At 35.8% G+C, this 15,697-nt stretch overlaps 1 protein-coding gene across 1 annotated transcript; it reads left to right on the forward strand.

Moving 5' to 3' along the window:
* Positions 1 to 5,608: 5,608 nt before the first annotated feature.
* Positions 5,609 to 14,893, forward strand: Cylc2 (cylicin 2). The gene is made up of 5 exons (XM_051156261.1): positions 5,609 to 5,625; positions 9,263 to 9,303; positions 12,510 to 12,631; positions 13,697 to 14,084; positions 14,241 to 14,893. Exons 1-5 carry the CDS (start codon positions 5,609 to 5,611, stop codon positions 14,891 to 14,893), a joined length of 1,221 nt encoding a protein of 406 aa, XP_051012218.1.
* The last annotated feature ends 804 nt before the right edge of the window (positions 14,894 to 15,697 follow it).

Genomic DNA, 15,697 nt, shown 5'->3' on the forward strand with positions numbered 1-15,697 from the left:
GAGACATGTCATAGTGGCTTCTCCAAACTGAATCAGAGCAAGACTAAACAGCTTTCACTGTTTTGAGTAGGACTCAAAGACTGGGCTAATATTCTCCATTCATTTAACAATTATTTCTGACACCATAAGGCTTCATCTATTGGCCACACTTATTTAGGTTGTGCTTTTCATCGCTATATATCTTTAGCCTAGAGACGATATTTCAAAATAACTGGCTTGAGTTATCGGCGATGTCCATAGGAAAGAAGGAAGATCCAACTTCTCATTCTGACAATCTTAGATTATTAGATAAACCCAAGATATTCCAAAGCCTGGGAAAGGATATGTGTAATAGTTTTTATTATTTAAGTCAATACTAAGTGATAAAATTAAGTGTGTAAAAGGGAAAACAAAAATATATTTTGCTTGCTCGGAGCAGTCATACCTGTTTTGATTAGTGCATATTTATTCCTTTTCTAATCTCTTGTATTGATGAAAATAGCAGTGGGCATTAAGAGGCAAAGTACAGGGTAATGGTCTCTTCTGATATTTCAGATATTGATTTATTACATCAATCTATATTCAGAATTGATGCCTTGTCTTCTTCTACATATTGTTCTAAAGTGTTACATGATACACGAAACATACTATTTCACTTCTTTGGATATTTTAATCATTTTGTGTTATTTTTCATTCATTCTCAAGTTTTTCTTATTTTATTTTTTAAGCTAAGAATTTTAAAGATGGGTAAGCACTTTTCAGGTTTTTTTTTTACTATCTTTATCTGTTTCAGAAATCATGGAAGCATTATGTTTCTTTACAAACTTTAATGTTTTACTTCAAACTGCTAGAAAATAAAATGAAATAAATAATTACAACTAGCCCATTTGTTACATACCAAGTATTACTAACTAGGTATCTATTTAGATAAATTTGTATTTATTCACAACATGCATATATAGTAGGCATAATTGTAATTATTCAACTGCTTTTCTTGTGGGAAAGCCTGACAGCTTTGTCACAGGTGAAAGCAGTCTTGGTGGGCTTTACCCTTGGACACACCATGGATACCTTGAGATAGACTGGGTGGAGCCATCCTGGGCCTAGAACTCAGGAAGCCTACCTGGGGACTCCACCTGGACTATTGTTTTTCTAATCGACCCTCAATGGGAGAAGGAGAGCAGCAGCAGGATCAGCAAACAGGCTGGACCAGTATGCAGGCCAGAGACATCTAGGGAATGGATAGCGAAAGGTTCACTCTTTTTTCTCTTTAACCCTTTTTCCCTCTTGTGTAAGCTAGTTGGGTTGTATAATAAAGTTTAATTGTTAAGAAACAGAGCCTACATTTTCCATTTATAATCATAGGTGTAAAAAATTTAAAATTATTTAATTGTCATGAATAACATATAATTAGATACTCAGTTTTGAGCCAGTTTCAAGCACAATCTTGCTTTCAAATACTTTCACACATGCATAAGCATAGTTACAGATTCTAATGCAAGCATCAGCATTTAGGTTCTAAGTATAAATTTTATTCCCATAAGAATTAACTACTATGCAAAATACTGAAAGAGAGATTTTTTTGTATATACACTGCCACAAACCTGTATTAAAGTTATATATGAGTTTACTTATTTGTCATTTTAAAAATTCTACATAAAAAGAAATATTTTTCCTTTAATGGGTGTCACAGTCTTATCCAATGGAAACAGTGAAAGTCACTAAGGCTGGCACATCTGTTTGACAAAGCTCCAGGAAAGCTGGGCTAGGTGATTCAAGCACGGTGCTATAGTACCCCACTTTTTTGCTTTGATCTCTACATGTCACAGGCTTGGGGGACACTTATTAATAGTACAATTTGGTGACATTGGAGTGACAAAATTTTTCTCATGAATCATTTATGCCCTCTCCCAGAAACATTGCTGTAAGAGTCCCTGGGAATGTCCTGACCATACTACCACTCATGCTTTTAGGGAAAAATCCTTATCTGGTCTCACTTCAAGGTCTTCCTCATGACCTGGAGGTTGTGACTCAAATACTTACGCCAGAGGCTCTGACTCAAAATTCCCTTTTGGCATATCTGCCCTGGATGTTCCTTACTCAGGAACCAGATAATCAAACCAAAGTAAACATATAAAGGTAAACATTATATGGCTGTATGCTAAGAGAAGTTGGCAGCAGATCACATTTAAAGCCTCTTCCCTACAATGATGGACAAAGAACGGTGTGGATAAATGATAGAAGAATAAAGTATTAAGACCTACCTTTCTCTTTTAAATATATTTTATTAATTTTTCTTATTACATCTCAATTGTTATCCCATCCCTTGAATCCTCCCATTCCTCCCTCCCTCCCATTTTCTCTTTAATCCCCTCCCCTATGACTATGACTGAGGAGGACCTCCTCCTCCTGTATATGCTCATAGGGTATTAAGTCTCTTCTTGGTAGCCTGCTATTTTTCCTCTGAGTGCCACCAGGCCTCTTCATCCAGGGGACGTGGTCAAATATGGGGCACCAGAATTCATGTGAAAGTCAGACCCCACTCTCTACTCAACTGTGAAGAATGTCCTGTCCATTAGCTAGATCTGGTAGGAGTTTGAAGTTTATTGCACGTATTGTCCTTGGTTGGTGCCATAGTTTCAGCCAGACCCCTGGGCCCAAATCTGCCCATCATAGTATACTTCTTGTAGGTTTCTAGGACCCTCTGGATCCTTCTATTTCCCCATTCTTCCTTGCTTCTCTCACCTAGAGTCCCAGTAGGATGTCCTCCCCTCTGTCTGACTCTCCTGGTAAGTGAGGACTTTCATGGGACATGCCTCCTGGGCTAGTGTCCATATAAGTGAGTATATACCATTTGACTCTTTCTGCCTCTGGGTTACCTCACTCATTATGATCATTTCCAGTTCAATCCATTTGTCCACAAATCTCAGGAATTCCTTGTTTTTAATAGCTGAGTAGTATTCCATAGTGTATATGTACCACAATTTCTTTATCTATTATTCTACTGAGGGACATTTGGGCTGTTTCCATGATCTGGCTATTATGAATAAGGCTGCTATGAACATGGTTGAGCAAATGTTCTTGTTGTGTGCTGGAGCATCTTTAGAGTTGTTTTAAATTGCATTTCCCTGATGACTAAGGAGGTTGAGCATTTCTTTAAGTGTTTCTTAGCCTAGACCTCCCTTTCTTAAGAGTTAACTCACACAGGGCTGCTATGGTATCCTATGACCAAGGAATAAAGAATTATACAAATATATAAAATAGAAACACTGTATTATAACAGAAATAGAATAATAACTGCAGCAACTTTGGCCTGAGGATTTTTCTTGGGCCTAGTGACAATTGCATTATATTAAAAGTTGATAATACATTGCTTTGGACCCAACAATCCAGCCAGGCTGTGTTGGAGATTTTTTTTCCGTCACGTGCTCTTGAAACCCACTGCAAGAGTTACTGTCTTGAGAACATACTGCCATATTCTGACAAAATATGCCCTTGAAACTTCAATATTGTCAAAAGTTGGATTATGGTGAGTGAGGTATTCCAGACTCAGAAAGACATGCATGGCATATACTCACTCATAAGCAGATATTAGCCACTTAATTCAGGATAACCACATTACAATACAGAGATGGATGTGTCAACCAAGATCCATGTAGGATGTGAACCTACACCCTATGCTCAGATGTAGCAGATAGGCTCTTAGTCTACTTGTGGGTCTCACAATATGAGGAGTAGGGAGTACTTCTGACATGGACTCTGGCCTCCTAATGTCAATCACTTCCCCTCTGGCAAGGTAGCCTTGCCAGGCCACAGAGGAAGAGGTCACAGGTAGAACCCGTGACACTGGATAGGCTGAGGTCTGATGTTAGAGGACAAGGGTAGTTCTATATAAATAGAAATTCCTTTAGATTCAGTTTTGCAAATAGAAAATCGGTGAGCCATTTAACTAGTGGGGAAAATAGGCAATTTTGTATCCAACAACTGGTAGAGATATACAGACCCACATCCAAGAAACCCTGCTGAAGAAGGGGAGGAAGAATTATAGGAACTAGAGGGTTAAAAGATACAAAAAGAATAATTCACAGAATCAACTAACCAAGGTTCATGGAATTATCAGAGACTTGACAATCAAGGGTCCTATATGGGTCTGATCTAGGTCCACTGTAAATATATATATATATATATATATATATATATATATATATATATATATATATATATATACGCACACACACACTAATATATATATTAGTGTGTGTGTGCGTTTTGTGTGTTTTGGCTGTATAGCTGGGTATTCTTATGAGACAAGTAACAGGGGTAGTGGGAGCTATCTCTGACTCTTTTGACTGCTTTTGGGACACTTTTTTTACTGTTAGATTTCTTTGTTCAGCCTAAATGAGATGTGCCTAGTTTTAATGCAACTTGATATGCCATGTTTGGTTGCTATCTCTGGTAGGCCTACCTTTTCTAAAGGAAAATGGAAGAGTAAATTTGGGGGTGAGGGGAAGTGATATGGAGGGACTGGAAAGAAAGGAAGGAGGGGAAAATGTGGTCAGAATGTAATATATGAAAGAAAAATAAATAAAGAACAACCACCAACATATTAATAATCTAAAATTGTCCAGAAACAAGCATTTATTAAAATGTGACTGTGATTTTAAGCTACTCAGTAATCAGAAATGAAAATAAACTTTTTATTTATGTATGTATGTATTTATTTATTTATTTATTGTTTAAATACTGGTTGTACTCCATTCCTCCTTACCTCTCAATCTCATACTCCCTCCCTCTTTCCCCTCCCCTTGCACTGTTTCTCAGATAAGGTGAGCTCCCCCCAATACACCCCAGCTCATCAAGTTGTATGAGGACTGAGCATGTCCTCTCCCCCTGTGGCCTGACAAGGCAGTCTCACAAGGGGGACGTAATTGAAAATATGACAAGAGAGTCCAGGCCAGAGAGTGAGCCCTTGTTCCCCTTTCTAGGAGATCCACACAAAGCCTGAGATGCCTATCAGCTACATCTTTGTAGAGAGCCTTAACACCAACCCAGCCACAAAAACTTTGACTCAAAATTCACCCTGCCTACAAGATGTACATAGATAGAGAGAAAGTATAGCAGAAATTGAGCGAAGGTCAAACCAATCCTTTTTGCCAACCAAAGACACTCCCCATGAGAGAGACCCAACCCCTGACACTATTAACAATACTCTGCTATGCTTACAGACAAGAGTCAATCAGAGTTGTACACACAGCAGTGCCTCAAAACAGATGCTGAGACTCACAGCCCAACATTGGGCAAGGCCTAGGAAGTCTAGTGGAAAAGTGGGGGGAAGTGGAAAAAGGCCAGCAGGTGACAGGAATGTCATAAGAAGACCAACAGAGTCAACTAACCAGGGCCAAGAGGGGCCAGCTAAGACTGAAGCACCAACTAAGGACCTGGCATGGACTGCACATAACCTCATAAAAAAGGTGGTAGTAAATTTTAATCATAGAATTTTAGATGACAAAAAAATCCAAGCAGAAGGAATTATCACCATTCCCCTTAAGTTACAGAGTTCTTATTCTCTTTATGACATCACTTTTCCACATCACCAAACTTAGGCCCTGGCAAGTCACAAGTGGGAGAAATGTCTATACCAAGATTGTAAGTGTCTTTGTTGAGTTTTATGTCTTAATATAATGGAAATCCTCCAGTTAACTAAACAGTTATTGTGTTTAATGTGAAGTGATGCTTATTATGTTGTTAGCTGGCCAATCATAAGCATGGAAGGTTTTATTAAGAGTCTTCCTGGAAGGTTTTATTAAGAGTCCTCCTTCTTAGGCAACACTGTCAGCAACTCTAAGACTTATTTTTCTCTCTTTCATTAAAACATAGAGATTTGAATTTCTTTTTCTTTTTTTTTTTAGAAGTCTTGATTTCATCCCACGATGCATTTGGAATGATCAAATAATGTAGTGAACTGTTGTTAACTAAGGGAGTATCATCTCTCCTTAAAGCAATTACAAACTTCTGAGAATGTGTTTTGTGTTTGTCACAAAAGAGGATGATTGAACCTTAAAAGGCAACAGTCTGCTGTTTCAGGGTGAAGCTCAATAAGAAAGCCCTACACACAAAAAAAAAAAAAAAAAAAAAAAAAAAAAGAAAGCCCTACACAAAGGAAACCAGTAAATTGTTAATTGTATTCCTCCTCCTAAATGATTCCTGCACTTGTAAAAGTATTTGGACATGTAAAGTAGAATATCCAGAAAGAAAAAAATAATAATTTGATCATACCAGTTTTCTTCTGTTTATGGTATTTCTGTCCAAACAAGCTAGGAAACCAGTGAGATAAATAAATAAACAAACAAATATATAAAAATAAAATAAAGAAAATGGCTTTCCATCATATAAAACTTTGTTTAGAGTGCCTGAAGTCAATATGAAAAAATGAAATTCTGATATATAAAAGGGAGGCTGCCTCTTTTAAACTTTTTAACAATTCTATTAGTTTCAGATGATTTGATTTGTACAAATTTGAACATTAAAGAAGCTTTCCTGTGGGGCCAAGTGCCACTTTCTTGGAACATACCATTGCTCAAAGAAATAGTCTTTATGTTTTAAAGTATTTTCTCATTGACTTCTGGTTTTGTTTCATTATAATAAAAGAGATACTCTGCATGATTCTAATGCTATTTCAATGTGTTGGAAATTTATTTTTCTGTTCTAATATATTCTAGAGAAAACCACTGAGATAAATGGGTATTCTGTGTTTGTTATAGGTAGTGCTCTATAGATGTCTATGATCATTTGCTTTATATGTTATTTATGTTAACTTTAACTGTTAATTTTATTTATCTATATGTTGTTTTAATGTTATTGAATTGAACCTCACAGTTCTTGGTATGTGGAATTATTAATTATGTCATTCATTTTAGTTTCATATTTAGTGCCATGATAAACAATACTTGAAAAAAACAATTTAAGGTAGAAAAAGTTTATCTGTCTCATAGTTTCTGGTTACAGTCTATGGAATCAGATAATCATAGTGACAAGAACTTGAGATCTCATTGTATTTCAACCATAGTTTACAGCAGAGAGCAGTGAGCTCATGCTCCCTCACCTCTTCTAGCTCACTTTCTTTTCTCATGTAATCTTGGATCCCAAGCCCACGGAAGGTTCTGCCCAGAGAGTGGTTCTTCACACATAGATCAATGTAATTAAGATAACCCCCCAACACTTTCTTTATTAGCAGGTGGACATGAGGAGGACAAGGTCTCACTATGTAGTCCTTGTCCCTGCTGCTGCTTGCTCTGTAGATCAGGCTGGCCTCGAATCCAGAGATCCAACTGCCTCTGCCTCCCTAATGATGGGCTTAATGGCATGTGCCACCAAACCTGGCTCTCATAGAAAGTCTTAAGACTATTGTTCCCCCCTCAGTGATCCTATATTGTATCAAATAGACAATTAAAACTTACCATCACACAACTAACAACTAAAATCTATAATATAATGTATGATATTAGCATCCCTTAACAATGCATGATGTCTATGGACTCCATTAGCTCCTTTATTTACCAGCTCAGCTCCTCTGTGAATATAGTAGACAGTCGGTTCTTTCCAGTCTCCATGCTTTTATTGTCACAAGACATGGGATGGATACTAGCTACAATACTCATAGGAGTTAGTGTTTTGCCTTCCTATTATAGGATAAAAACAATCTTATATTACTGATTTTATTGTTAACAGCATACAGTTTCTCAACATATTGCATTGACATTTGGAAGAAATTTTCTAATTCTATTTTCTTCCAATATATGAAGGAAATATAAATGGATATTATGATTTTCACAATTTGTTATACATATAATGAGTTGATCAGTTAATGTTTATTATTTTCATTTAGGATTAATGTTCTTGTTGATTTTATTTTTAACTAAATTTTACTGTGGAATATAAACCTCAATCAGAATATTATTTGATCGTCATTTTATTTTTCAGTAGAATATGTTGAAATTTAAAGTATTATGGACCTGGTTATTAATAAGTGTTTTCCTGTGATATCAATTTTTAATAGGAATCTTGACAGTTTGAGATATATTAATATTGACATAAAAGATTATTTGAACTATCTTTTCTCCCATCCTTTTGCTTTATTTTTTATACAAAGATTCGAAATATTTATTTTAAACTTTTTAATAACTGGATATTGAATCTGCATGTTCTGCTTTAAGAGTTCTTCTAGTATTCCATTATTTTGATACTTACTATTTTGTATTTGGTTTTTAATTTAAACAATTAAGAACATGTCTTTGGGAATGTAAGATCAGAACCATCAAAGTGGCTCTATACATTTGACCACCAGAAAATTGTTCTGCAGTTGAGACAGAGTGAGCATTAATTCTTAACTTTACATAATGTCAAACTAAGTGAAGTATGAAGCCAAACAGGTTGTGCTGCATATGCATAAGAATGGGAGTTCAGAGCCCCAGCATGCAGATAATGGCATTAGTCTATGGATGCTTGGTTATAATTCTGGCAAAACAGATTGCCAGAGCCAGATTACTAGACTAGACATTTCAGTGAACTCTTGGAGCAAGTGAGGTAAAATACTTCAATAAATATTGAAGAGGATCATTGAGTTTGGCCTTCCCATGTATATACACAGACACACACACACAGCAGCACAGACATGTACCTGTACATAATATAAACATGAATACACATGTACACCACATACCCATATATATGCAAAAAATAAATTGAAAACTGAGAAACTAAGTGTACTTGGGGTTTACCTGAGTATGTAATTAATGCTCTAATTCTGTCAGAATCAGCATTGGTATATATTTATTACCTAGTAGATCAATAGGACAAAACAGTAATTGTTTAAAACAAATAAAATATAGTAAATAGAATGTTCCTTTATGATAACAAATATTTCTTTATGATGAAAAGCAAGTGAAAAGTTATAAATGGAAAACTGTTTATAATGAAATTTCTTATATTTTCATAGAATATCTATACAATGAAACTCTGTCTCACTACTTAGAAGGCACACTGACTCCAGACACATACATACGCATACATACCTATATGTGCATATACTATTTAATGACATATTGTTTAAATCTTGAAAAGATATTGACTATTTGCTTTAGTTAAACAAGGGTTAGAAAGTGATATCTAAAAATCAAGAGAATTTGTTGTATGACAAAAAAATAACTTGATGTCTTTTACAAATTAAATTTAAATATCTGTAAAATTCAGATTTGTGTAATTAAATTTTCTTTTATTTTAATAGCCTAAAGGTAACATATGGACCATACGATAATTATATTCCAGGTAAGGTAGAATTTAAATTTTATTTTAAAAATGCTTACTTTAAAAATTTTCCTTTTATTGAAAATACATCTTTTATCTTACAATATATCCTGATTACAACTTCCACTACCTGTACTCCTCCTAACTCCTCCCCACCTCCTTCCCATCCAGATCCACTCCCTTTTTGTCTCTCATTAGAATAGAACACACTTGCAAGAGATAAATATAAAATGTAACAAAATAAAATATATAACAAAATAAAACTACCACACGGACGTTGGTTAAAGCAAACGGACCAAAGGAAAAGAGCTCAAGAGAAGGTGCAGGAATCAGAAGCCCACTCATGCATACACTTGGGAATCTGAAAGTCTTAAGATAAAGCTGAGGATCTGATGCAGACCTGCTCAGGCCCTGTGGTTGCTGATTCAGACTTTGTGAGTTTATATAAATTTTGTGAAGTTGATTTTGATGTTCTCTGGGTGGCCTCCATCTGTTCTGACTCTTCCATGGTGTTTTCTGAGCTCTGAGGAAAATGGTTTGTTGGAGATATCCTTATTTAGAGCTGAATGTTCCAAGATATCTCTCTCCCTGTGTTTGTCTCTCCCCACTACTCCCTCTCTCTCCTCTCTTTCCTCCCCCCACTGTGTGGGTGTGGATAAAATATCTGACTGTAATCTTTGTATTTGCTACTATCTGCTGCAGGAGGAATCTTCTCTAGTGATGCCTGAAGAAGGCATTGACATGAGTATAACAGAGTATCATTAGGTGTCATTTTATCAGTACTTTTTTTTTCTTTTCTTTTTATAATGCTAATATTCATATTACATCTCAATTTTTATCCCATCCCTTGTATCCTCCCATTCCTCCCTCCCTCTGGCTTTCACCCTATTGCCTTCTCCTATCACTGTGTGAGGGGGACCTCCTCCCCCTGTATATGTTCCTAGGGTATCAAGTCTCTTTTTGGTAGCCTGCTCTCTTCCCTTTGAATGCCACCGGGCCTCCCCATCCAGGGGACATGGTCAAATATGGGGCACCAGAGTACTTGTGAAAGTCAGTCCCCACTTTACACTCAACTGTGGAGGATGTCCTGTCCATTGGCTAGATCTGGGTAGAGGTTTTATGCTTACTGCACGTATTGTCCTTGGTTGGTGCCATAGCTTGAGCAGAACCCTAGGCCTAGATCTGCCCATCATAGTGTTCTTTTTGTAGGTTTCTAGGACCCTCTGGATGTTTCTATTTCCCCCAATCTCCCATACTTTTCTCACCTAGAGTCCCAACAGTATGTCCTTACCTCTACCCTACTTTCCTGGTGAGTGAAGACTTTCATGGCACATGCCCCTTGGGCTAGTCTCCAGTTATAAGTGAGTATATACCATTTGATGCTTTCTGCTTCTGGGTTAACTCACTCATTATGATTATGCTGGTAGGATGTGGAGAGAGAGAAACACTCCTTCATTGCTGGTGGGAATGCAAACTGATATAACCACTTTGGAAATCTATCTGGCGCTATCTCAGAAAACTGGGAATAGGGCTTCCTCAAGACCCAGCTACTCCACTCCTTGGAATATACCCAGAAGATGCTCCAGCACACAACAGGGACATATGTTCAACCATGTTCATAGCAGCCTTATTAATAATAGCCAGAACATGGAAACAGCCTAAGTGTCCCTCAGTAGAAGAATGGATAAACTGTGGTATAGTTACACTATGGAATACTACTCAGCTATTAAAAACAAGGAATTCCCGAAACTTGTGGAAAAATAGATTGTTGCTGTGTTCAAGCCAGCCAGAGTGTCTCAGTGTAACCCTGGCTGTCCTGGACTCAGACTGGTATAGCCCTCATAGTGATCTCATAGACTCTGCCTCCCCTCCCTGAGAGCTGCGATTAAATGGGTGTGCCAACACAACTGGCACTACGTTTTTGTTGTAAGACCAGTAATATTTGATTTTACTCTATGTCTTTATGCTATATAGTCTCTGATTCTTGGTAACCAAGCAGTGTTGGTTACAGGCTCCATCTCACATTGCAGGCCTGAAGTCAAGGAAGACACTGGTTGGTTTGTCCCACAAGCTTTGCATGATTAATTTGAGACATAAGTGTTTATTACCTTTAATTAAAAGTCATAAAAGCTACCATGATGAATAATTAATATGCCATATTATTTGCCATAGGAACTTTCTAATAAGCAAAGTGAACACATGTCACATTGGTATATATTATATAAGTATCATTTAAAATCTACTGGAATATTTTCATTTTAGATAATAATATAAGACAGGGGTATTGAATTTGAAAAGAATAGAAGAAGCTAAGTAAATATCTTTAATACAAAACCTGTTACTATAGTTATTATTGGTTATGGTTCACTCTCATCAATACTAGACAAGGTAAGTCTGTTTAATATTGAAGAGCTTTAAAAACCAGTTTTCTTTCTCTCTTCAACTAAAATTCAATATGATTCTCATTTCTCACATTTTAACCCTGAGCCTAATGTCCTTTGAAGACTTGTGGTCAGTTTTTTCTTTAAAAATTGCAATATTTCATGTGCGAAAATACAGTGATGGTGACTATTATGGGCCTTGTTTGGAACTGAGATGCCCTTAATAATTTCTACTGCTATTTCTGGTAACATCCCAATCTTACTCCGATTTTTATTTATTTACCTTTTTTCTTTATCAAGCAAATCCTCCACAATAGCACATCTCTTGGGTGTATTACATTTCATTTAATAGCTGAGAGACTGAGTATTAACTGATAGGATGTTAAGTTTTAGTATTAAATTCAGTCACAAACTTTTTGCATATTTTATGTCACACAGTGTGCTAAATTCATTGATGACTACAGAAGTATCACATTATCATTCTGATCTCAGTAATGTTATATTCAAATCAAAGAACACACAGCAATCTGAACTGAAAGAGAAAGCAGTATTTCAATGGAAGTAGTAATGCTCTTTTTCCTCCTTTTCTTATGGATTATAGTGGTTTTATTATATGTCTACATTATATAGTTATTGATTAAATTAATTATTTGATCTGTTCAGTCTATAAAAATCAAAGTTTTTCATTCTGATTTCAGACCTTTTCAAACTATCAAATGAATTAAGTTGTTATTTACCTCATTATTTATTCGTTTGTATTGTGTTTATCACAATCATGTTTCTGGATTTTTCAGTTCAGAAAAAACATTATGCATAGCAAAACATATGTTATGTTTTTCATTTTAGTCAGTGAATTAAGCAAAAAGTCATGGAACCAGCAATACTTTTCCCTGGCATTTCCTAAACCACCAAGGCCAGGGAAGAAACGGAGGTCTCTACCTTCCCAGTTACTCAACAATACGACTCCTGTGAGTACATTAAACTTTTATGTCTATATTAATGTTAATAATGATTTAATAACAATAATTTTGTAAAGTCATACATTGTTAATTCTACTGTGTGGATCAGGGCTAGCATGAGGTCTGTCATGATGAATACATTTTATGTAATTGCCACTCAAATTTTACTATTGATCACTAGTTTCTTTTATGCTAAAACTTATTCAGTACTATTACCTGAAATATATTGAGTGTTTATAGAGCACAAAGATGTCAATTAGTGTGAATGTCATAGAAATGGTCACTATATGTAAACTCTCCCAATAGGGTCATGGACCAACATTATACCCCGGTGAGCTTTCAGGGCTTCCTTATTTAATTCAAGTAAAATTCAGAATTCTGTAAAATTGAAAGGTGGGAATAAGTATTTTCAAAAGCTATGGAATAATGCTTGGTTAAAGAAAAATTTACCGAAAATAAATAAATCATCTTTTTTATTATAGGAATGAATCCTGTCAGTTATGTTCAATGTTTAACAAGTTGAAAACAAATTTTATCTTAACATGTATAGCTGTATTAGACTTCATATTTTCAGCTGATGATACTTTATGTCAAGTTACTATATACATGGGTTGTATCTGTAACTGTAGGGAGCAATATAAAGAGCTAAAAATGAAAATATAGGTTGAGATATGTCTGAATAAATTTTATTCAGAGTGTACCTACTTTCGAGAGTTACCTATTTAACAGTAAAAAACTACCCTCTGCTAATTATGAAGAGAGATACTAATGTGTCATGTACTAATAGAGGTCTCTACCAAATTTTAACATTAAATATTGAAGAAAGATTGTGGTTCCTATAAATTTAGAGTAGACCACAAAGAAGGACATAATTGTCCATTACTTTAAATTATAATGATATTAAAAAATGGAATCGATCATAAAAATCCATAATTTATTCACATTTTCAAAATAGATTTAAAACTACGATATATATTCAAAAGATATTTGCAGTTGAAATTAAAATATCTTTGTTGTATCTTATTATTAATGGCTATATAAAGCATGTTTTTCCCTTATTCTTACCAATTTGAGGCAATTGATGAACAAAAATTAGGAATTCACAGACCACCATTATGGATGCACCGTTCCCTGATGAGAATTCCCGAGAGACCATCTGTTTATTTGGCAGCAAGGAAGGGCCTTCCAGTAAAACCGCCTCATTATGGCAAGGGAGAACCCAAAGAACCAGGGGAACCCAAGCCCCTGTCTTCAGGAAAATCAAAGAAAGAAGAGAAAGCAAAAACAAGTGACTCTGAAGCCAAAGAGAAGACAGTGGCAGTCAAGGAAGAAAGGCCCAAAGCAGTTGCCAAGAAAAGGTCAAAGGATTCAGATAGTGAGAAGGGAGGCTCATCTTCAGAATCTGAAGCTGAAAAGGCTGCTGGGAAGAAAAAAGCCAAAAAAGATAAAAAGGAAGCAAAGGATAAAAGTTCAGTCTCAGATTCTGAATCTGAAAAGGGTGCAGAGAAGAAAGAAGGCAAGACAGGTAAAAAAGAACCAAAGGATAAAGGGCCAGTGTCAGACTCTGAATCTGAAAAGGGTGCTGGGAAGAAAGAAGGCAAGAAAGGTAAAAAAGAACCGAAGGATTCAACTTCAGAGTCCGAAGCTGAAAAGGCTGGTGCAAAGAAAGAAGGCAAGAAAGGTAAAAAAGAATCCAAGGAGAAAGGTTCAGCCTCAGACTCGGAAGCTGAAAAGGCTGCTGAGAAGAAAGAAGGCAAGAAAGGTAAAAAAGGTTTAAAGGAAAAGGGTGCAGTCTCAGAATCTGAAGCTGAAAAGGCTGCGGGGAAGAAAGAAGGCAAGAAAGATAAAAAAGAATCAAAGGAAAAAGGGGTACCCTTAGAATCTGAAGCTGAAAAGACTGCGGGGAAGAAAGAAGGCAAGAAAGATAAAAAAGGTCCAAAGGATTCAAAAGATACACCTTTAGAATCAGAAGCTGGCAAGGCTGCTGAAAAGAAAGGAAGCAAAATCAGTAAAAAGTCTTCAAAGAGCAAAGATACTCCTGTAGATTCTGAAACTGAGAATGTAGATTTAAAGAAAGGCCCCAAGAAGAAGGAAATTAAAAAGGAGAAGAAGGACAACAAAGCTGACAAAGACTCAAAGGAGGATGTTAAGAAAGACAAGAAGGAGAAGAAAGAGAAAAAAGAGAAGAAAGACAAGAAAGACTCTGGAGGTGACTCCTCTGAATCAAAGAAGGAGGAAAAGAAAGCAAAGAAAGAGAAAAAACCAAAGTAGGTCTTCAATCAGAAAGTAAACTGAAGGAAAAACTCCAAGCATATTTAGTGAACCCACTTCATTAGTCTTACGATGAATCCAGGAGATAAAAGAAGTCTGCAATAAATTAATAATTTTTAAAGAGAAGGAAAACACAAGGTGAAATGAAAATATAGTTAGGGTATTTTAAAAAAGGACTAAGAAAAATGCATAAGATTCACTGAACGATGTGGAAGACGCCTATTTTAAATTTGTAGCTATTGGGTTTTAAAAGTAAGATCACTAGAAAGATTAAAAGAATATGCAGACAAGAATGCAGAAAATAAACACTGAAATACAAACAAAAGTATCAATATTCAGTAAGGACTTCATTGGGGGGAAAAAGCCCATAAGAAGGCTCAATGTTGTCCCTCAATTTAATATTATACAGCTGAGTTTGTACACTTAATGGAAAAGCATAATAGCCGAGAGAAACAAAACAACATTTAGGAATTAGACCTTGAACTGGATAAATATCAAAGTTGGCTTTAGGAGGAAAGCACATACAAGAGGAGCGGTGAGGAAATCATTAAGGGAAGATGGGAGATATGAGAGGAAAGGAGCATCTGTAGGAAGAAGAGACAGGACACCTTGAGTTTACAGGACCATCTGAGTTTGAAGGGACCACAAGACTGATCACTTGTAATCCCTGATGCATTTTCTTGGTAAGTAAGTTTTGTCTTATTTTTAACAAAGATTGAATTTAAAATAACTTAACCAATTGCGAGATTAAAATTGATGTTCAATGTTCATATACTCAACTCTGTAACTTTTACCTTAAATTTT

Source organism: Acomys russatus, chromosome 2, assembly GCF_903995435.1.
Source record: "Acomys russatus chromosome 2, mAcoRus1.1, whole genome shotgun sequence".
Lineage (NCBI taxonomy): Eukaryota > Metazoa > Chordata > Mammalia > Rodentia > Muridae > Acomys > Acomys russatus.

Coding starts and splice junctions, on each gene's coding strand:
- Cylc2 (XM_051156261.1), top strand. Junction 9,304..12,509: donor ATACGATAATTATATTCCAG/GTAAGGTAGAAT, acceptor TTTTCATTTTAG/TCAGTGAATTAAGCAAAAAG. Junction 12,632..13,696: donor TACTCAACAATACGACTCCT/GTGAGTACATTA, acceptor TACCAATTTGAG/GCAATTGATGAACAAAAATT.